Raw genomic sequence first — 25,010 nt, forward strand, 5'->3', positions numbered from 1 at the left:
ATTAATAAAAAGTATTGTCAATGCATGTAAATATGTCTAACCTCAAGTACACAAAGCACACGATACTGCACTTAAACTAGAAACAGTATAAGAATGAAACAGTAAACAGAGTTCCTCAAAACATAAGTTGATTTCCATAAAATATTCCAAAAACATACTTTAACAGCACCTGACAGGTCAAAATGTCTGTTTACAGGGATGTAGTTCTTATCTTAAGAAAAATGAGACTCTAAAATCCTACATCAAGTCTCTGCTGATCTCTAGAGCTTTGTAAAGTACATCTGATCTGGAAAATAAGGTCCCCCCACAAACTGACAGAAGACCTGACAGAAACCAAGGCAAAAAAAAAATATGGCAATATCCCCATGGGCTAAAAACAAGATACTGGCTGATAACATGAGGCCATAAATGCTTTACAATCTTCAGTAATATACCTTTATATATCTAACTGCCTTGATTAACTCCATTTAAGACTGATATAATTTACACTGTGCTGGGTGAAGGAGAATCTAGTTAGATTTTTCTTTGCAGTTGCAGCATTTCATCTTTTATAAAGCTGTCTAGAACACATTTAACAATAGCCATCCACCGTACTGAGCAACAGCCTATTAGAAAGCAGCAGGAAGCACAAAACTACTGAAATGAAAGCTACAATAAATCTGCAGCATGAGAACTTTATTTAGTCCTTATATATGAAAATAAAATATAAGATCATAAAAATGATGTGGGTAATGACCTAGCCGAGTCTGCCAAACTATTTTTCCTCCATCAAGGACATAACAAAAGTTAGAGTTCTCTTAATCTGCAACATCCCATGTTTAAAACTGAAAAAAAATTCCTTAATTCAATGACCATCCAACACTCCAACCCCCATCTACCCATAAATCTGAGCGATTATTCTGCTTAAAGGCACAGCTATATTGCTAGACTAATTACAACCCCCAGTACAGAGTCTTAATGAAGAAATTGAATTCTACGATTTCCCAACTAACTGAAGCATTCTGGAGATGACTCATAAAAATGTAAAAGAGCATTTTTAACCCAGGACAAGTGTAGAAGTAAAGGTTTATTGAGAAATATAGGTACATTATGATGAGTTCTTTAAAATTAAAGCAGTCTCAATGTTATCTAGTAAACATGAAAGAAGCTTATTAGACTTTTACTACTTACAATATATCTACTATAGATCACCAAATATAGACAGCAATAGGACAGACATCCTAACTCAGCAACATTATTTATTTTGCAAGCGTCAACTAAGTACTTTTACACATTTATTTTGAAAAAAACAATGTTTATTGAACACATTCATCCTCCAAGTGGCCCTGAAATAAGATTTAACAAAGCTTCTAATTACCAGATTATAAAACATTAAAATTTAACATTAACCTTCTCCATATTAGAATTAATATGTAGTAAGTGCAATTTTCTAAAGTTGTATGGGACATTAACCAGTTGCCCTTTAACAAATTTAACAATTTCTATAAAAGATGGACTCTTGTTAGTATTGATAGGTTATTAAGCTATTATTGTTGTTTTAAAACTTTTTCCAGATATCAAAAAGGTTTTCTTGGCCAGGACTGAGTAAGGCCATGTATGGTGGAAGAGAAGCAGGAGTCAGATCATGAGTTCCACAATACCAACTCTTTTTAAATAGATAAATCCAACATTTAATGTACAGTTTGCCATATCTGGTGGGGTGTCAGTAACATTAACAGATTTCCCCTATAAATCACATTGACAAAGTGTGCAGTACAGTATGTACAGTAGGCACACAATGAAAAACATTTTCCTTTATGCTTTTTATAATTCTTGCAGCCCACCTTGATGCCTGAAATGTTTAGCAGATGTTCTGCAAGATGGCAGAGAAAAGCAGTTTCTTCTGAAAATGTCTTACAGGAGTATGTCTTTAGAGGATTTACTCCCCAAAGGAAACAGCTCTTCCAGAGAGTGAACATGAAAACAGCCGTAGCATTCTGAACTTCAAATGTGTGCAAGTAAGACGGGCAAGCCTACCTGGGGAAACACCACGTATTTACACAGCTGATTCTATCATTCTTATTACAATCCACTGACTAACACACAGACACAAACAGTTCACATGGTCAATCACACAACAGTATTCAACCATTTTTAAAGCTGGAATAGGCCTCAAAAAGGTTTCCCACTCTTAATACCTAATAAGGTTCTAAGAATTAGGACATTTGGAGGTTAAGACAATTTGGAGGGACATGGACAGTCGATTCTTTTAAAAATCCTGGCATAAATGCATCTCTTGAGCACAGCAAAATATTTTATAATACGATTCCCTGACTTTCTATTTATCTCAGTCATCACATTCAATAATGGAAAGGGTGAATTGCTATTGATTCCACAAACACATCACTCTGAGACACTACACAAATCATATAGTTAAAATAAAAGATACATTTAACTAGACAAAAAATATAAAATGAATACATAAAGGCCTATAGTCAAGCAATAAAAGGCTTTGACAGTCATCTAGGCTTTAAATCCAGTACCACATGTATCAAAGCAATTCAAAACAGTGATTGATAGTTGCCATTTAAAGGAATTTGCTTCCTAGCCGATTCTTTTTCGGCACATTTTCTTAATTCCAGATGGGCTTAAAATGCTTAAAAGTGGTTAGAAAAATTTGCTGACCTCATATGAGCTGTGCTGCTTAGATTACCAGTATATCATGTGTTTGTGTGTCCTAGCTGTTTGGAAAGGTCAATCTTTATGCTGGTGTAAGCTACCAAAGGATTATTCACTGACAAGCTGTCATGGTTAACTGATTCTAATGAATCATACACTGTTGAGGATGCAATTAAAAGACTAATATGGTTGGTTTAAAACTCACACTAAAATGCAAAGTCTTGCTCATTAAGATCGCTTATTCTAATCATTTGATTTCTATCCCACCATTTAACAATGCAGATTCTAGGTATTGTAAAGAAACATAACAGTTAAATGGGTTAATTAAGAAACCTTACATTCTTTAGTTGCTGACTACAGAAAAATGTTTAACACACCTTGACACAAAGCATCATATATCACTCATCTCATATAATCATCTGTTATGCACCAACATATATACATCTATGTATACTGGTCTGCCAAAAATGCCTCAGGGGAACAGTGTTTCAGTAGTGTCTTCTCAATCCATAAAGTCAGAGTATAACCTCAAAGACAAATCTGTCACAGAGACCATCTTTGTCAGGAAGAGAGTGCAGATGTTATGGAGCCCTAAGAAAAGCAAAAAGTACTGCAGTTCCGAGATGGACAGTACATTCAGGTTCCTCTTTATACTGACAGCAAACACCAAATCTGCCAAGGGAAACTGTGGGTTGCTAACGAAGCAAGATCCTGACAAACAGTCACTACAATCATCCAGGATGTCAACAAAACACTATAACAACTAGTACCCATCAGAACCATGCACCAGGAGCAGCAATTGATTGCTACAACTTACACTTTGGAAGAGTGTTTGAAATCTATAGTCAGCAGTCCTCCCACGATAGTTTGTATTCAGTGCTCAAAAAAAAGTTTTGGAACATATATAAAAGCATAATAAGCTATTAGCTTACAGTCAATGAGTATTAAGATAAGATCACTTTATTGGCCATATACAATTTCTTGTATTAGGAATTTGTCTTTTGGCATACCCCAACTTGCTCTCCACGAGAGACACAGACAGGGAGAGAAGCTTGGGGTCAGAGCGCAGGGTCACCCATTTACACAGCGCCCCTGGAGCAGCTGGTGTTAAGGGCCTTGCTCAGGGGCCCTCAACGGAGTAGGATTCCTTTGCCGGCCGCGGGATACGAACCGGCAACCTTCCAGCCACAGGCACGGATCTTTAGTCACAGAGCCACCGCGCTGCATTAAAAGGTGCTCACGAAGTAGAAGGATAGACTAAGAACTTAAAACAGAGTACAAACCTCTCTACTGAGAGACTATGGCAAAAGGCAAAAAGTTGTCAAATATTAATACATGATATCATACAACATTTTTTAGAATTGAAGCATGGGTTGATCTTGGAACAGATCATCAGGCAGATAACTCAAAATGGAGACCGTCGATAATCCTTTGTTATACAGGACTGTAAATGTACCACTACAGACACCTCAAGATGGTAAGATTCACCTTTGGGTAGTACAGTACTTTGTCGTAGACAGAGTCCCAGATGGAGAGGGACAGCTGGTCCCTGTGGAGGTCTCTCTCATGAGTCTGGAGAGGGTCTGCTCTATGCAATCCTACATCTAGCTGTTGTGCGAGCAGTTTGCGGATTTCACAAAAACAGATGCTCGTCTGTGGTCCATAGATGGCTGCAGATAACTTGAAGTGCTTTCTGTTAGTGTATTTGACATAATGACAGTATTAAAATCCCTCCTGGTGTCCCTATAGGGGCAAATCAAAACCTGACATTCATTTTTTTACCAGAGGCTTCTTGCTGCAACCTAGTAAAAGCCACCATATCAACATTGGATTTGAAATTTGTGATGAGCTGGTGGGTTGAAATTTTGATTTACTCCAGGCCTTAATTCAGATAAGTAACAGAGGCATTATCCTTACTGTAGCACAATTCTGCAAAGTCCATGAGAAAAAAACAGCCTCCAACCATTTGAGAGGAAGACCCTCAATGGCATGAGCAATATTTTATTTAATTTTTTAGTTATTGTTGTAGTACAGGAAGAACTTTATGATATTTCTTTGTCTTGGCCTTAACCTTATTTGCAATTTAATTAACTGCTTTTCTTTGACTGGATTCTGTTATTTATTGTTTTATGTTTCACCAAAAAAGTGAATCAGGATCAAGCCATTCTTTAAACACAAACATGGAAAGACAGGTTCACTTTTTATTTGCTCAACAGATTATACATACAGAAATTACTCTAGTGTGGAAAACATTGCCTTCCGCAAAAGACTCAGATTGCCTGCTCACAGCAGCAAAAGTCACACAGCCCAACAGGCAGGCAGAAATCTCATCACCCTCTGCACTCAAAAAGCACCACATTCGCCGCTTATTAGCAGAACCTCTGACTTACACCGGCCCATCCATAGTGACATCTAGGGCACCTTATCATACAATTTCTACTTTTCTATTCAAATGCATAACTGAAAAGACTGCTGAACTGGCATTAAAGTGGTTTAATTTAACAAGAAAATGTGTATCTGTTAACCTAAGAGCAACAGAAAAATTTCATCTACAGAAAGTAAAAAGATTAGTTATTATTGCAGCCATAAGTATTCCAACAGATATCTTCAAGGTCATTGTGTCATTTACCATATAGGAACTCTAGAAAAACATGATTATGGATAACTGGCTGATACAGCAAGAACATTCACTTTCCTAAACCAGTGCTTTGACTAAATTTACAATAGAATAGAAAATCTGATTTTTTTTCTAAGCAAATTATGGAACACCATCTCTAACTCAACAGGTTAATTAAATCCTTAAATACACGTTAAGACAAACAAATGTTTATTTAACAGAAAACGTCTTTCATCAAAAAGAAAAAGGTGAATATGAACATTTACCAAAAACTAATTTTTCATTACACACCCAATCAGGAACTGTCTATCGTGACAGTCTCAGCCCACAGCACTGACCCCTCGGATCCACACAGGTTGAATGACAAAGTGCAGACAACACTTGGGATCTCGCCCACCCATTGAGTCATTCATCTTTTAAAACGCTCCACACTTGGCAGTGATGTACAGGAGGTTCAGCACCCACTGGAGAAGAGGCAAGTCTCTCACCAACATCACCACAAGCCTGCAGGTGTGCTGGGGGTGGGTGGGTGCTTGTGCTTTGGCTCTTGGGTCACAATCCTGGGCACAGGCAACTAGTAATATGTTCCAGGTTCAGAGTCATCACGTCTGGATCACAGTGCTCAATCCTTAACTGTTAGCATTCAATAAACCAGTGAATGATATGAAGCTAAGCAAAACTACTCCAAAGTGACTTAAACCCATAGCATACAACTAGTTTCTCTCTCCCAGAAATATCCTTAAACATATTAGAATTCAGCAGAGAAACAAAAGCAAGGGATTTTACTCAGAAGACAAAGTTACATGAAAGTAACTGAATGTTGCAACAGTACACTCATCCCTTGCTATATGAGCAATATCGGTCCCAATATTTCTGCAGGTGTTGTAGGTGAAAACACAAAAGCAACACTAAATTTTCAAACACAAAAATTCTTGATTAATTCCAATAGCTTGCAACTAGATGAAGTTAATTTACCTTTGTAATATATTTGCGCTACATAAATGTATATATTACAACAAGCAGAATTTCCCAGCACTATTTGATGTAAGCTGTATGTTTAAATGCATTATGAAGCAAAACCCATAACTGTAAAAGATCTAGCATTAAGCTGAGTGATATCGCTACTGTGCATTCACATTGTGTATACTCAAAATAAAACATTTCATTGAATAAAATGCTTAAATAAGCGAGAAAATGATATTTTTACAAATTTTCTTTTCCAAATATTATTCTGGAGCATAGCTGCTATAATACCCATAGGACCACAAAATAAATGTTCAAACAAGCCACATGCTTGGAGCTTATATATGTTGGGGAAGTTAACTTGTCTAACAAAAGTAGGTACATATCTCTCCAATTTTAGCACCTAGTCATAAGTAAAGGGCTTGTTAAATGCGTCTACACTGTACTAATGTACAAAATGGCATTCCATGATTAGAAGATTAAGCTACAAGCTAGTCTAAAATGTATTCTTTATACAAAAATGGAGAAAGCAATAATATATTTTCCAAAAATCTCAAGATACCAATTTTTATGCATATTTTTCCTTTCCATTGTGAAAATGAAAAGGCACATATGTAAATGCTTCCCTAACACGCCCACCTGCAGAGAGTTGTCATTGACCCACAGAGAGCTCAACAGCACCCGACAGCAGAATCAGTGCCAACTGCAGGTGTAGCAAGTCTCTCTTTTTTATGTCTCTGAACACCTGCAGGCGCTCACAAAGTTTCAAGACCCCGCATTTATTGGAAAGGAAAGAGGATCCTGCCCAGCAAAACTCAAGTCTATCCGACGGTACCCTACTAATTGTGTGGCACAACCTTGGGAATGACCCAAGGTTCAAACTAGCAATTCCTATTTCATAGAACTCGGATTGCACTCACATAGCAACTGGGGGACCTCTAAAATCTACCTTGTACTTTAAAGCTTCTGTCTAATACATCAAGATCCTTACAAAAGGAGCTCTTTCCACACTAACAATCATATTGCCAAAAAAGTTTTATGAAGGAAGATCGTGCCCAGGCTCAAATCACTGTGGCACTGCAAAAGGAATGAGAGCATCATCTGGATAGAGATCACAACCTGACAGATGTGTAAGACATCCTAGAACAAGCCCTACGAATTTATACTACTACACTTGTTTCCCAGGGCAACTTAGAAAAAGTATTATTGATTCTGTGCAACAAGTGGGAAGCAGGCCCACAAAATAGCATTTCTGAACTCATCTGTAGGAATTCAAGACATTTCTTCCTTCTGTATTACAAGGAGTGACAACAAAATGTAGTTACCTAATCTGCTGCTTTCCCTGTTCTGTTTGCCATTCCTGAATAAAAATAGGTTATTTTCGTTGTAGCTGTTTACTTTTGTATATGTACGTGTATTTTATAAACAGTGAAGCCCCATTAAACATTTGTTCATTACAATAAATCTTTACACAGTAAAGATGCTAGCATATCTTTTTGCAACACCACTGCTGTGGAAACCTTGTTTATATTAAAGAATGCTCATACAATCAACTGAAATGTTTCCTTTTCATCCCACAACCTTGTTTCCTTCAGATTGTAAATAAGCTGCAGGAAAACGGACTTATTGCTTTCTTTCACTGTCAGATAAACATAAATTACAAAGCACTGCACCAGCCTCCTTGACAGCACATGCTGTGCAATCTGAAAGTACTTTCGAGGAATTGGCCACCCACCATTTGCATCTATCAATGAAAACTGGCTGTTCACAATGTTAGCATACATATCCTCTTAAACAGTAGCCAAATGGGTATGCGGACATCATAAGGATCAAAAAGTCAGTGCTGATAGTTATTTCTTTCCCCATTGTTTGAGGGGGGGGGCAGGACTTTCATTCAAGTTCATGCAGGTCTTAATATATGGCAGCTATTTAAAATTATACCTACAGTTTGCAGCTATTGATATATTATTGAGTTTAAAAAAGTAATCTATAACCTATACATTACTGTATGTAATGCATGTTTGAAATATAGAGTAGTTTATTCATTTTGCTAAACCAGTACATTCCGATGCCACTCTGCTTAGTATGCCTGAAATACAAACTAATTGTATTGGTACTACATCAAGACAAGTGAACAGCAGTCTAGACAAAATGTAGCCGAGTGTGAAGATGAGAGAAATTGATTTTATATTTAAAGTAGGGTGCAAAAATCTGTTAAAAGCACAGTAAGATTGGAGTCAATACCTACATTTCCAGCTAGGCCATATAATACTCTACCATTCATATTAGATATCCCCTAATAACATACAGTGGTTTATAAATCATACCACACATTCCGGGTTTCCAAGAGGGGAAACTCACCATATATCCAGCTCAACTGCATGCTGGAGTATCCCACTGCCATACTGCTATAGACTTCAGGATGTATAAAGTATAGGAACATGTAGACTTGGTGTCTTAAATTCACTTCAAATCTTAACTACCACTGACAGGATGAATGACTATCCAGTAAACCTAGAGGAGATAAGTGGGTTTAATTAGTATATTAGAATAACTTTTCATTAATTAATTAATAATAGTTTGTGCAAGGAGGGTAAAAATCTGTATATCTATGACTACAGATGGTAAAAATAAAAATAAACCACTATATACTGAAGCTAACAGTTGTACTCTATGACATGACAATGTCTCAAATGGTTATTTACTATTGTCACTCTGAATATATGTATCAATCTAGTTATAAGAACACTCAGCTCTTAACCTATGACTGTCAGCTTTTATATCTCCCTATTTTGTTTCCCAAATTTCAGTCTGTCAGAAAAAGCACAGTCTGCCTATATTAATGATGAGTCATGAGGGTCATCTCTCAAGTGAAAGGATTTCTATTTAAGCAGTGACACCCATAAATAGTCAATAGACAGCACTGTCTCTTCAGTGTTTTCATCTGTGTATTTATGAGTGTTATACTGCAATGAAACTGCAGCACAAGAAAGGCATTATTTCAAGAAATTATATGGAATCATATGCAGTTTAACTGAATTTATTTTAACAGTACTATAATTTGAAACATTGAAAATACACTTCTTGTGAATGTATAAAGGGAAAAAAAAGAAAAATATACAATGTCACCACAGTAACCGTGAACTGAATTGAAGCAAACAATACAAGAATTACTGACCATGGAGAAATACAGCAGACATTTTCAATATGGATGTCCGTTACTCAGTCTTTTGCTGGGAAATCATTTTTCCCATGCCGCACATTTACAGCAGTGAACAACTTCCCAAATGAACAATGCAGAAAGAAGAATCAGACATCATACACACTCAGGAAAGTTTATTTCCATTTTTAAAACTGAACCATGACAGGAGAAGTATTACTTACTGGGTAATTTAGACCTGTAGCTGTCTGCATCATTACATTCTTGTGCTCAATTGTTAATCATAAAGAAATATAAAAATATCAAATGACCTGAAATGATCCATTCAGTCTGCTCATGCACAGTATTTAACTCCCCCACCCAATGAAAATACACCAACATTAAATAAGAAGTGATCTGGCTGAGACAAAAAACATCGAGATAGATATTTAAAATAATTAAGCAAAATAGGCTATATGGGAAATGTATAAATTTCCCATTTGCAAATTTTCTTATGTTCTGGATTGTATCTAAATATTCTTCACCTCTGTAGATTAAAGATACTCAAGTACCTGGGAGCTTTAAAGGATTTTTTTTAAATGTCAGGGACTGGGCAAACAAACCCAAATGTATTATTTCATGATTTATTGTTAAACAATTTATTGTTTCGGTGGGGAGCTGCGTCAGCATGCGTAGGCTGCAAAGGAACAAGTAATAGGTTTATTCACTGCTGAAAACAGAAGAAAGAAAACAACGTTTCAGCTGCGGAGCCTTATTCAGGTGTCTCACAAGGCTTCACAGCTGAAACTGTTTTTTTTCTTCTTTTCAGCAGGGAATAAACCAATTACTTATTCCTTTGCAATATATTGTTTCTACTGTATATTGTCAATTTTATAATTTGAACTAATTAAAGAATGTTCAGGAATTATTTAATCATACTGTATTGCATATTAATTTTTCTTTCAATTTGTTTTTGGTTGATTTATAGGCACAGAAACAATCACAACTGTAACCTACAAAATATAAGTTGTCAACCTAACCTGAATTTGATTGGGTCATTCATAGTTTATCATGTACATCATCCTGATTAATTAAGAATTTTTATAAACTTGCAGGTGACTAAATATATAGTTAGAAAATATATTGTTTCCTTAATTAAGACACATTATAAATGAGAGTAACACATTCAATCTTCTACCTCATTTGAGTTTCTAGAAGCTAATTGAACTGAGGATCTTCTCTAGCTGTTGCGAAGGAAGCCAGGGGCTCAGCATTGACGATATGGCAAGGCAGCTTGTTCTAAATTCCCACTACCATTTCTGAAAAGAACTGCCCCTTGTTCTCATGTCTCCCCTTTACAGAAGCTGTCCACTAAGTTGACATTATCAAAAAAGCCAGGGGATTCAGAGTACTGGAATTGGGTCCCCACGTTGTCTTCTCTGTTTAAGACTAAAAAGGTTTAATTAATCTAGCCTGTCAGAGTAGGACCTTCCTTTGAGCCCTGAAATGCATCTGGCTGGTCTTCTCTGGACAAATTCCAGAGCAGGATTACCTTTCTTGTATCTTGATTAGCACACAATACACAATATTCTAGATTAGAAATTACTGGTGCATTGCAGAATCTTTACATAATGTTCATTGATTTAAGATGAGCACTTTTATTATATAGCCTAACATTCTGTCTGCCCTTTTTATTGCTTCCCCAAAATGCATCTACATAAATGCTTAAGACTCTCAAAAACAGCCTCTTCAAGCACAGTTTGTTTTCTTTTTTTACTTGCATGCAACACTCTGTACTTGTATACAGTACATTGTCATCTACTGTTTTTTTTACCAGTCTGATTTTGTTCTAAATCTTTTTTTAAATAATTTGCTACTTTTACAGTGCTTGCTGTGCAATTACAACAAGCAACAAGCAATTCAAGAATTAATCTGATGAGCTTTCAAAAGTAGTCTGCAAGTCTAAATATACCATAATATACTGTAATGATTACTGTTCTTGCTTGTTCAGAGAATTCTTGACAAGTTAAAAACCAGCCTTGTCTAAATCTGTTAACTAATCCCTACAATCACATTTCGATAAAGATGACCCTCTAGTTCAGATCTAATTGTCTCCATTCCCATACATGTACTGTAGTAGAAGAGTTACTGCTCTGTAATTACTTGGCTCAATTTTGCCGTTCTTTTTATTAAGGGCTCTCCATTAGTGATTCTCTAGTCAATTGGCATTTCCCTGTCCTGTGTGCCACAGGTGCAGTTGTGAGAAAAAGCTTGAGAATCCTTAGGAATTACATGGATTTCTGCATGAATGGCTCCTAAAATGTGATCTGATCTCTAAGCCATAAAATCTTGTTGTTTGTTAAATAAGACTATCTTTATTATGAATAATAAAAGGGGTTCACAAACTCTCACAACTGTACAGTATGTCCCTTTCTTAAAAACATTGCCCAATCACGGTCTTTCCAGGAACATTTTCAGTCTCCCATCTTATTTCTCATGCAGTAAAACCACAAGTGACTCATAAATATCACTTTTCACATGTGCAAGGACTGGCCTTCCCAACCAGAGTCATGGTTCATAATATATTTATGTTACAATGTAATATTATATACCATTACACTTCACCAATTTATCTACATTTTCACACAAGCAGTCCCAAGGGCCTCTTTGTCCTAAAGATTTGCTACCCATAAAGCACATCATCAATTATTAAATCTAACACTGACGTGATACAGACCACAAGCTTTCTTTTGTTGATGCATGAATAACCGCAGAGCCCATTTTTTCAATGTAATACATTAAAAAATAATTAAAACATATACAAAATCAATACTGCATATCAGACTATTCATTTTCATAAAACACAGGAGGTACTCTGCGCAAGAAGGTGGAAATAAAATAAGAGTAGTACAGTATATGACTGGAAAAATTAATAAGCAAAGCAAAGGAAATTTATCTTACCATGCACTTTCCTACTGTACATCTGACTCAAAGCAAAAAATGGATCCAGCATTTATTCATCTATACTTTTCTAGTTTTTTTTTTCTTTTGAAGTAAATCAGAATTAAGAACGCAGTACATATTTCATTCCTTTTTAATGCAGGCAACATTCACACAATAGCACCAGATAGACTGCTAGCAAGGCAGACACAAACCTGGTCAGAGTTGTAGGGGCATCTCTAATGTTTAACACTGAGAAAGGAAATCAACTTATAGGTCTAGCCCTCACAAAGTTCAATGGGCTGACTTTGCTACTGCCCTTATAGATTCTGAAAAGTGGAATGGGGTACCCTCAGTTTTGTTCTAAGACTAGAAACATTCAGTTCTTTCATGGTGCCACAGAGATTCCTTTAAACCTAGGAATGCATCTGTTCACTCTTCATTGTAACCAACACTATACCAGACCTTTCTAAACTGTAGTCAAGCTTTGATTAAGATTATGCTCAGAAGTTTGGTAGCTTACTATCTATATACAGCACCCTCCAGAATTAATTGCAATTTAAAACTGTTCCTGGAGAAAAGAAAATCTAAAAATTTCATAATACCATTAATTGTCATCTGAGGAATGTGGGATTCATTGTCCAGATGCAAAACAAAGAAATCTGAAAGGCACAGCAAAAACAGCGATTGGAACCTTACCTCATGTTCAGATGAAACAAATTGAGCTTTTGGAGATGCTCAACAGCATTATGTTTGACATAAAAAGATTGTTTACGCTGAGAAAATGCTGAAATATGGTTGGGAGTTTGGAATCTGTGTTCTAGAGCTGGAATCATAACCAGTTTTGACCAAACACCTGTTTCCCTCTGGCAGGAAGCTCCAGCTTGTCCAAAATGGATAGACTGTATTGGCATGCCAGACAAAGAAATGGTTACCCATGAAGGAATCTAAAGGGTTAAAAATGCTGTGCTCTAAGATAAGAACAATGGACCCTGTTCTCAATTAGCCTTGGTGAGTAGCTGACTGTTCGCGGCAATCGCTCATGACTCTTTTATCAGGTAACAGACATTCCATTTTGAAACTAAATGTTCTCTTGGTACACAAACAATTGAAACTACCTAAGAAAATATCTTCTGGATGTTTTTCTGCTGGAATACCTGCTATTGGTTTGGCTTCCTCTTGCAGTATATGACTAAATTGGTGTGACTCTCACTGTATAAAATGGGAACACTGCTGTATTCAATTTGAGCCACATTCAGAACTATATTCTGTACTGTGCTCCTGTATGCATACATAAAGGTTTGCTTACCTGCTCACTTCAAGAACCTGATCATTGAGTGATTCCTACACCCATACAGATGTTAGTTTACATTTTACCATTTCAAATTTTAAACTTCAACCTCATCTAACATTCATGGTTCAAACTCAATGAAGTCCTGAGGATCTGAAAGACCCAGAGCAATTCTGCCTGGACAGGATCATAACTCCCCCAGAACCCCCTCAAATGAAGTGTCAGAACCTCACAGCACATTAGAGGAGATGGCATATCAATGGAACAGAGGAGGATTTATAAAATACTAAATGCAATGATGTGAATAATGTGTTTTCTGAACTTTCTAATCTGTAACTCATTGTATAATTTTTTATTCCCATTTCACTAGGGGGAATGAATAAATCTGGAGGGCACTGTAGCATGTACACACAGCACTTTTATAAACACAAGCCCATCTACACATACCTTCAAGCATATCTAGGATCAGAGCGGGGTCTCATGCTGGAAGACAGCCTTAAAATTACTGCAAATCATTTGAACATAAAGGTCATTTGCACTCTATAATATATCAGAACTGCAGCATCAGTAATCGGGTATGTGTGTGTGATTCATGGCTCAGTTGATTATACTTAACAACAAATATAATGACAGCCAGAGCTGTCATCCTAGCTGCAAACCATTTAATACCATAACTTAAAAGTTTTAGGACTTCAAAGGCAATTGTGCATAGACAAATTAATTTAAAAGATTAACCATTAATATGGATAGTGTGAAATAAAATATATTTTTTGGCACAAAGTTCTTTACTTCAGCATTCCAAAATTACAATTTCAGTATGAAAGGAAAAAGGGAGAACTTCTCTAAATGTGTTATCTATAGTTTGAAAGAATACCTCAAACCAAAGGACAAAGGAGCTTTCACACTGGTTCAGTTGCCTTTAATAAAACTGGCTCTAAGAGAGCTGCAATTGATTGAAGGAGACCTGTGTCCCTCTACCATTATTGCAATTCATAGCAACACTCCAACAGCTTTCCGCACAAACACATAGCACTCTTCTCTCCCACCTACCAAACTGGGAAACCCTTTATAATACACAGCAACTGCACAGTATGAAGTGTATGAATTCAGCACATCCACTAACTACTAATGCTATTGAAATTCTGAGGCAGTAAGCTGCCACATTCAGGAAAGAAGGGGATGCCTATGAAAAAAAGCATGAAACTAGTCGGTCATAACAGTTATTTCTGTATACAACAAAAAACAAGTCTGAACAATTTATTATCAAATTTAATTTGAAAAAGGACTGGACTAAAAAAAATGGAAGTCTTTCTAGCAGAGAGAGTGAAAGGACATAGCGAGGTCAGTGAAATCACATTTGGGAGTGGTACAATTGAGGACTATCGGCTAACAGAGGTCTCTGAAATAGTCAATCTTCCTGCAGTTTCCCTGTTGTAAACGGTAAGGCACTGGTCTACAAAAAGTACAATAAATGAGATTACTGGACAATCATAAGATCTTGAAGTGGTTAGTGTAAGCATGTATGTGCAAGCTGTTGGAATGCAGATGCAGGTAATACAGCAGCTTCTGTTGTAGCCGAGAAAGCCTAGTGTGAATTCTGGCTATAGTAAAGCAACGTTATCAATTAATACGTTGTGTAGATTGGGTACTATGAAAAACGGCTGGTTGGAAATTAGGTTTAGGTAACATTCCATAATATTCCAAACATACATCTATTCAAGAACGTGCTCCATATATATAAATAATTTACTCATCACAAGAAAAAAAAGATAATTCTATAATGTGTACAGTTCAATTTCCGTCCTCCATTCATTAAGGCACTATATATATATACACATTGATAAGTGTGTGTATTTAGTTTACAACTATGTTGTAAAATGCTAATTTGTCATTTTCCATCCATGGATTAAAAAATAATTTACATTTGTCTTCTTGATTTATGTTCAATAATACATTACATTCCTCTGATTACAGAAAGTTTCACTGACCTTTTATCACTCACAGTGAATGTACCATATGACATTCAACCAGGGCTGTTCATTAAAAGCATTTAGATCTTATGGGCATGACTCTACACGAGGCATTATGTACTGATGGATTATTGTATATCATAAACAATCAGCATTCAGGTCCTCAAGCTGGACATATGGCTGATGCAGTGTGGCAGCTGCAACTTTACATGTAAGCAGTTAACGTAGATATTTACATCAAGACAGAAGTGTACTCGTGTATACCTTCCTTAAACTTGTGAATATGCCTTCAGCCATTACATTTCACAGTGTGTTCTGGCCAGTTTCCCATTGGAAAACTTCAGTCTAGTCTGTGCCCTGCTTTCTGCAGATATAGTTTAGGGTTGCCACTTCTACACAGAAGACTGAAGCCAGGACCCATCAATATCTTTCATTAAGTACGTTTACAACTAAACAGGCCACAACATGGTGGACCAGGAGTCACAACACATCACCAAGATCAAGACTGGCAGTTCCACTGCACCGGTCAAGCTAGGCTGGAGCAGCCCACAGATCAGCATTTACAACTGTGAGGATACAGTGCAAGTTTTCATTTGTAGGGCAAAAGACCACACAGGAGCCAAAAGCTGTTCTGTGCAAGAGAATGAGGTGGCGTGAGCAAAACGTCAGGTGGACTGGCCAGCACTGGAGCCAAGTCCTCTTTAGTGGTGAATTAAGTTTTTGTGTTGAGTTTTTTTGTCATTGAGTGTGGCTCAGCGTGCGGAACAGTATGTTAATTGTTGTCTACAACTGACCAATCTGTTGCAAATGCAAAGCATGTACAGCAGATATACAGCTTGTATTACTTCTAGCAGCGGACACACACACACTATATAAAACTGTGTAAAGCCTTACAGTACGCCACCTCAGTTAATCACCTCTGCCCAGACAGAATAATGAATTTACCTGGAGGTATATTTTTTTTAGATCAAGTAGGTAGCTGCGTCAACATGCGTAGGCTGAAAAGGAACAAGTGAAGCTTTATTCCTTGCTGAAAAGAGAAGAAAAGAAACAGTTTCATCTGTGGAGCCTTCTTCTCATGTGAGTCATCCAAAGAAGGCTCCAAAACTTTGTGTTTCTTTTCTCTTTTCAGCATGTTTTTTTTTAGATAGGAGAAGATAAGATCACTTTATTGGCCATATACAACTTCTTGCATTAGGAATTTGTCTTTTCGCATACGCCAACTTGCTCTCCATGAGACACACAGACAGGGAGAGAAGCCGCAGGGTCAGGCATTTATACGCCGCCCCAGGAGCAGTTGGGCCCCCGAGCAAGGCCCTTAACCCCAACGGAGTAGGATTCCTCTGCCAGCTGTGGAATACGAACCGGCAACCTTCCAGCACCGCACTGCCCCAGTGGGTATTCTAGTATACTGAGCATACAATGCTCAGTATCCTAAAATAAAGAAACAGACCATTGATTCTTATATCTGAACTGCTAAGCAAACAGAAGCAAATACAAAAACATAAATGTAACAAAGCCCTTCAACCATCGTGCACTAAGTCTTTATACAAATGTAAGCTAAAATGGCTGCTGAATGAAAAAAGTGATAAACTGCTAAACAGACGCATAGGGACAGCGTCTCTGTCTGGACATTCCTCTGCAAGCCAAAGCACTTCATGCAAGCCAAACATCATTCATTATCTTTGAAAATGTATTCATCTTGTACAATTTAGAAGGAAAACCTTTTTCAAAATATTTTTTTACCCTCCTTTAATACTGTTATTTTATAAATGGCTAATGGGAAATAAATTAGATTACTCTAGTGACGGCAAGCCAGACATTTGATACACAACACAAAAGCCGACTGCATTTTACACCTGTTTGAACCTGACTGTCTGGAATGCTCAAAATGATACTTTAAAAAAAGACCTGCAGTATAGATGCAAATGTATTCTGATGCAATTTCAGCTGTGAAAGACTTAATAAAAGTGAACTTCGCCTGACTTGGGAAACAAACTGCAGTTTAATTTGAAGGTTTCTTGGGTGAAACCCATCAGAAAAAATACATCCATCCATCCATTTTCCAACCGCTTCCTCCAATTCAGGGTGGCAGGGGAGCCGGAGCCTATCCCAGCAAGCAACTAGCACAAGGCAGGGTAAAATGTTTGCCTGTAAATCTCTATTCAGCTGAATCTGACCTTCAAAAATAAACTAGGCATGAAATGACCTTAAAATGGGAAAACGTGGCTTAAAGAGATGTGATAAAATACTAAGCACAAAATGGAGAAAAAATGTAAACCATATTGAGTGTTTGTTTTTGGTACCAGCAGAACATGATGCAAATACCAATATCGTGATCTTGGATGGGGGAGAGGTCATTATAATGTATTAGCTCTCTGTGTGATTTGGTGTATTTTTATTAAATAAGACTTCTTAAAACAGTGCTTGATCACAGTGCTTGATCCACCCACCCACACCCTGGTACGCCTTGCGGAATTGGTTCTCACATTGAATGCATTCTCATTTAATAACCTTTTTTACCAACAGGTGAGTGGAGTTGCCATGGCCACCAGAATGGGACCCAGCTATGCCAATATTTATGTCGTCTGGGTAGAAGAATGCTTCCTCGCTTCCTACTCTGTCTATGTCCCTGACCTCTACAAGCGATACATTGATGCCGCCACATGCTCTAAGGACCAGCTTGAGCTTTCTGCATCATTTCACCAACTTCCACCCATCCCTCAAATATACAGTTAACACATCTCCCACTACTCTGCCGTTTCTAGACATCAACTTTCTCCATCAACTACCTCCGACTTTCCACTTCAGTCTATTACAAACCAACGGATTCACACAGCTATCTCCTGTATAGCTCATTTCATCCCCAAACACTAAAAACTCTCTCCCTTTTTCACAGTTCCTTCGGCTAAGACGATTATGTAGCAACGACATCGACTTCCAGAACCAAGCCCTCAAAATGTACTCCTTTCTCATCAACAGAGGATACCCCAGCAGTGTTACTCACAGGGCCCTTGCCCGGGCCAAAAACACCCTTCGGACCATCAAGTCAATCAAGAACTACCGCCATAACAACCGCATTCCTTTGGTGCTTTCCCTACCACTCCTATCTCCAGGACTATTAACGACAACTTTTCAATCCTACAGGATGATCCCTCCATTGGGGCCCTCTTTTCTGACCGCCCCATCATCTCATATCGCCAACCACCTAATCTGTGTAACCTTCTTTTTCACACCTCCCTTGAACGCCCTCAGCAACCACCCAGGCACTTTCCCTTGCAACAGAGCTCGCTATATCACCTGCAAGTACACATCTAACACCACACTCATTCAAGGCCCCTCAGGATAATTCCGGATCACCCAGATGGCATCTTGTACCTCCAGCAACCTTATTTACTGTATCTATTGCAGTAAATGCCCAGCCATCTACATTGGAGAAACAGGAAGGAAACTTAGAGACCGCTTCAGAGAACATGTTAGGGCTGCGAAGATTCAAGATCTCTCCAAGCCCATTGTCTCTCATTTCACCTCTAATCTTTCCGTCTGCGTTCTCAAAGACGGTTTTCTGAACTCATACATCAGAAAGACTACAGAAACCAAAATTATCCTGCAGCTAGGATCACACCTTCCCCCTTCTCTTAACAAAAGACTACTTTTCTTCTAAATTCTCTCTATTCATTGCAGGTTTCATTTAACACCTCTCTTCACCTATCCTGACTTCACACCTAGTGATTGGCCTCTGTTTCTGTCCCCTGCTCCCACCCCTCGCTCCTCCTCTCTCCCAGCTTTTGTTCTCCCACTACATTACCTTTGCTTACTGCCCTGTCTTTCTCACACCCGAAGAAGGTTCCACAGCCAAAACGTTGTGTTTTCTTTCTTTTTACAACTTGGAATAAACCTATTACTTGTTCTTAAAACAATATTCTATTCTCCTCCGCCCTGTGAATCTACATTGTTAGAGAATACCCCCCAAAACATTTTCTTTTGAGGAGTTTACTTAAAGTTCTTAGTAATAATACTAATGTTGCCACACAATATTTTCAAAGTATTTGTGTGGTTTCCCCTCCTCCTGCAGTCTGTTGTGCAAAAGCCTGACAGTGTGTAGGGACAGCAGGGGCTCCGGTGTTCACTTCTAATGTCTAATTGCATGTGCTTGATCAAGAATGGCAGTGAAATCATTCGTCTTTTCTTTCCCCCTGCACTGTTCCAAGTAATTACAGGAGGTTTATAGCTATATACAATTTTCTGTAGCAGAATTTGTATAATTACATTGGATTTGTCATACCAAAAGTACCACCAAATAAAATACTTAGAACCAATTGCACAAAATAAAATTTACAGTTACTGGATGCTTGCAGCATTAAACGGACTTGTCTTGAACCATATACACACATATAGCAGCCTCCAGATGTATAAATACCCACAATGGATAGATAACCATTACAGTATGAAATAATATAATAAGTTAATAAACAAAAATGAATATTAAATAACTCAATACATTAATGTTATATTAATACAAGTTAAATAAAACAGATAAGAAAATGGATATCAACTTTGAAGAACACATTCTTTTAATATGTCTTAAATCATACAGGTGTCCATATTCTCTATTCATAAGCATAACTTCTGAGACTTTAAGGTAAGTATAAAAATGCTAATAAAATATAACTGGTGACTTTTAAATCCCCTAAATGTACAACCTTATGAAATATCCAAGTAAAAGCTTCAAAGTAAGCTACCTAAGAGCCCAGGGAAGCAAATGGATAGAAAAACAAGGTTCACAGAGCTATCAGTCCCATGAAAGGTTGGAGCATGGTTGATAACATTGCTTTCAACATGCGACTACACAGCTCATTAGGCTCAGAGAGGCAGCGCTAGCTCTCCTTGCAAAGCAATCAAGTAGTTAAAGCCGATTTTCATCATCTAAAGTAGTAAACTGCGGTGCTGCCTTTGGGGCTTTATTTTCTCTAATTGAATCACACTAAACCACATCTCTTAAGAGTTCAAGCACATGCTGTTCCAGGCATGGTCTTCAGTGTTATGATATATCATCTGCAACACTAGCATGAGTTCAGATCATACTATATGATCACCCAATGTTCTGAAACTATGAAAAGAGTAACAGAAGAGAATTTAAAGGAATCTTCAATTTCAGATCAGCTGGTTTCTAATACACATTTAGACCGGAGAACAATCTCCTATATTATCCAAATTAAACTAGTCAATTTAATATATATATATATTAAGCATAGTTGTGCTCTAGAATAGATTTGCTGCAAATCAATTCTCTTCAGCAATATCTCTTGTGGTTTAGCTCAGATGTTAGTACCGGTACAAACATTCAAAACTCCATTGTCTAATAGTTGTCCAATTACAATCGCCTTCAGTCTTTTTTTCTTTGTAAATGTCTGAAAAATGTAGAATTGTAAAACTGCAGACTACAGTGAAGAGAAAAAAAAACTGTGCCAAATAAGGTAATCACCATAGAAGGTGTAAAAAAAATACTGAATTAATTAGAAAATGGCACTGCTACTCAACTTCTAATTTCAAATCATAATTTAAGAAATAAAAAGAATAATTCAAGAAGGCAGTGTGGCATGGATAACTGAACCTTCAAAACTACTATTAAGGCAACATAAGGAATTTATCATTTCAGAAAGCAAGGGCCTTCAGGCTTCAGTGTACAACATGACAACTCACTGCAGTGCCTTCAATGTTTGTATCAAACCACTGTCCATTGAGATGCCACTCTGCTTACAGCAGAACAACAGAAGCTTCATCTAAAGGCAGACTAATTTTAAACACCGGAAACAAAAATTATGCTTAAAGAACTGCCTGTATAAGATCTTTTATCTGAAGATGTTTGTTCTGCTGAAGACTTGTGCTTGCCAAAACTGTGACAAGTGTTAATAAATAAATTATTTTGGAGTCCAGAGAGTGTCCGTGCGCCCGGTTGATTCTGTGATGAATATGAGTAATGGCACTACCTTCTGAGTAAAAGAAAGTTTCCTAACCTTGAAAAGAGGGAAAACGGCAAATATCAGCACAGATAAAACTTCATCAAGGTGTAACACTACTCTAGAGTCTACTACAAGAAGAGGTATTTGAATAGGCCCAACAATAATAATCACGTGGTGACCATTAAAGACATTTAAAAGAGGCTGACCAAAGACAAATCCAACACAGTCAATTGCCCAAATAAAATATCGATCTCTAAAACTCCAGTGACAACTAAAAAAAATCCATAATTTTTTGGGGGCTATAGTGTCCATCTTCAGAATGCCCAAGGCTAATGAGAAGGACAAATACTCCAGAGGGAAAAAAGAAAGTTTAACCAAATGTGTGGTCATAGAAGTGGTTTGGGAAGCTAACTGGCACTTTAAAAAAAAAGTAAAACTAGCTTCACCAGGATACCAATGTTTCTAAAATTAATGTTATAAATCTGGAGTCTGAAGTAGAGCTCCATGGTAACAGAAAAATAACTAAATTTGCAGATTAAAAAATGGACTCCCTAGTCAAATGATATACACAGTTTTTGGAGACTCTAACACAGAAAGGTGAAGCTAATGTAGAAAAAGACTTATATCCCTTTAGTGAAGAATGGAAATTGATATTTTCTGTTTTAGAGCTGTTTTGCATCCACTGGTCCCTTCTGCCCCGGTAAGAACTATGAGCCAGATGGATTACAGACCCATGAATGTTACTTCTAAAATAAAGAATTTAAGCCAAAATATGAATGTCTACTGTCAAGAAGTTCAGGCCTGATCACATATAATATGTTATAATATGATAACATAATGCATGAATCAAGCAAAATCATTTAGCCATGAGAGTATAAAAATGAATTCTCTAGATCAGTAATCAGTCTAGTAGAACAGTTAAATCATCAGCAGACTTAAAATCTGGACACAAAACCAGGAGGAGAACTAGAGGTTTGCTGTCTGATATCCCTCATTAGAAATTTACAAACCAAAAGATCATAGAAATAAAAGAAAATGCCTCCTAGTGGTAATCAGTGAGTGGTGGTAAAATACTTCTAAGGAATTAAGCTGAACAATGGGCAATTAGAAATGCATTCAACATTTTTGAAAAATATTCTTTGTATATGCGGAATAATGAAATACTGAATATAAGACATGATTTGCATGATAAATCAGCTCTTAAAATACCTCAAAATTACCATTGGGACCCTAAAGGATGCTTTGATATGAAAAATAAATTTGAAATAAAGTCAATATCCTAAAAAAGAAATATAGATTTGAAGTTACCTAAAAAAAGATAATTAAATCAATTATCTCGCTTCCAATGAAAAGACTAAGTGTCCACTCGCCTATTCAGTATCTGAATGAGAAGAGAATTTTTCAAAGGGGTTTAAAAGCAACCCTATCAAGGTCAGTTAAAGCTGAAAGTTCTGCTTTAAAAGCAGTTATATTTGATTAAATCCATGTTAAATGCTAATAACTCGGGAAGGCAAATGCAAAATTGCTGACATTGACTTAGTTAAGAGCACATGCATCGAGGAGCCCTACAACATCCTGACAAAATGGACTGGCAGTTGCTAATGTTTTTCACTGCTCCAATATCATTTCAAGTGCTTTTCAGGGAGCACACCAGTAGGTTTCCCTATAGCTAGCTTTTAGCTCACGTTTATCAGAACCTCCAGCTGATGTGCACATTTAAATGAACATTAGGGCAAAGAGGACAAATATCCACACTCGCACAATCCACCCCCTAAAAAAATGACTGCCCTTGAATTAGAGTTCAATTCTTTCAGCTGTTTAATTTTTCAGTTTCTGTAGGCCATCTGCATGCAAAAGAGCCATTTGATCTGAAAAGACATTTATGTTTAGCAGGCAACTAAGAACATTCAATCTCCACAGAAGTGTGCACATAACCTTGACCATCATGAATCCGTTTTACGTATCCAAAAAGAATCAGAACAATACCAGTGTTAGACAACAATGATGCTTGATATAAAAAAATTATGATGAGATTGCCCTTGTTTGCAGCATAGTCTTTGTGTGTAGGAGTGGGGGTAGCAGCAGCTCAAGATGCTCTACTGAAATCAATAATTTAATTAGTAGCCTCCTGAAGGCTTTAAAAGAGATTCTATGATCTGATCAAGAGTGGATTTTTTACCACTGTTGAAAGTCACTAGGCAAGTGGTCAGAACTAGAGAAAAAATAATAACAGTGATGTTATTTTTCAGTCCCACAAAAAGATTGAAACACTCCCCTACCTCTCGCTGAAGAACCAGCTCCTTCGTAAAAAGTGTTGCCTCATCGCTGAACGGCTCTGCCTCCTGGACACCTCCGGGAGTATTCCTGGACCCACGTGGGCATTCAATACCTAAAAAACACATTACAGAAATACAATGGTCTATATGTAGAATAGCCAACCACAGCGGAGAACTTGCAAGCAAAACATCAGGTCTCTAAATGTCATTTTGAAAAAGACCAATTAAGCAAAAGAGAAATGTGCTTTAAAAAACAAACACTCTTATTATTAACGTTGACATCTCTTAAAAATATCCACTTAACAATACTTCAGGATGCTTTAAAACACCTCAAAGGAATTCTGACTGTGGCATGTTTGTCAACAAATCATGTGTGAACAGTTAAAGACAGTCCAGGGCCACACCACTTCATTGCCACTATTTAAACTTTCAAAACGGACACCAGTAACATTTGACTTGCTTAAAATGTATATGCTTTCAGAAATAGAATCTAAAGGAAATTAAGGTTACCCTTTGCAACCATTAACTACTATTTACACATTTTAACATATGATCATTTAATCATTTACATTATTATATTGCTTAAGAGAAGAACGCAACCATAAAAACATTTTAAACTATGTTTTTGGAAGAACAGTACAGATTTTAACCTCAAATTGCCTAACTCAAACCAAGATTACTGTGGCTCTGTTACTTTGTTCCTTGTTTGAATGGTAGATATCCTGCACCAATTTAAAAAAAAATCATGTCTGATTAAGTGCAGTAAGACTAATACATAAAATAGTGGTAGATATTTATTCCATTTAACCGATTCTGTTCATGTGCTGAATTGCACCTAAGATTTTTACACTTCCATCTCATGGATCAGGCATGTCAAAATGCATTGACCTTTTGTCTTCTGAAAAGGTTAACACTTTATATTTTTGAAGTTTTCTTATATTACAAACCTTAAAAACCACATTTACCAATTATTCTACACATTTTCAAAATATTATTGCAGGTTTGTTTACTGAAACCAATATCTGGGTGTGTATCTGTCAATCACACAACCCATCTAAATCTAGTATAATGTTTTCATAAACTGTAATCTACTTACAGTACTGCCTCATGCAGCATGTGGTAAAATCCTCTAGAAAAGTATGTTAGAAAAAAAATGTAGTGTAAGTAATTTCCCTCCTATATAATTTTAAAAC

The 25,010-nt window shown here is 36.9% G+C and overlaps 1 protein-coding gene across 1 annotated transcript in view; it reads right to left on the bottom strand.

Annotated features, from left to right (window-relative positions):
• snd1 (staphylococcal nuclease and tudor domain containing 1) overlaps window positions 1-25,010 on the bottom strand; it is a 305,771-nt gene that overhangs the window by 172,631 nt on the left and 108,130 nt on the right. Inside the window, exon 16 of the mRNA XM_015352232.2 lies at window positions 23,821-23,930. Within this exon, the coding sequence (XP_015207718.1) occupies window positions 23,821-23,930 (110 nt within the window). The remainder of the gene's footprint in view (window positions 1-23,820; window positions 23,931-25,010) is intronic.

Source organism: Lepisosteus oculatus, chromosome 7, assembly GCF_040954835.1.
Source record: "Lepisosteus oculatus isolate fLepOcu1 chromosome 7, fLepOcu1.hap2, whole genome shotgun sequence".
In the NCBI taxonomy this organism is placed as follows: domain Eukaryota; kingdom Metazoa; phylum Chordata; class Actinopteri; order Semionotiformes; family Lepisosteidae; genus Lepisosteus; species Lepisosteus oculatus.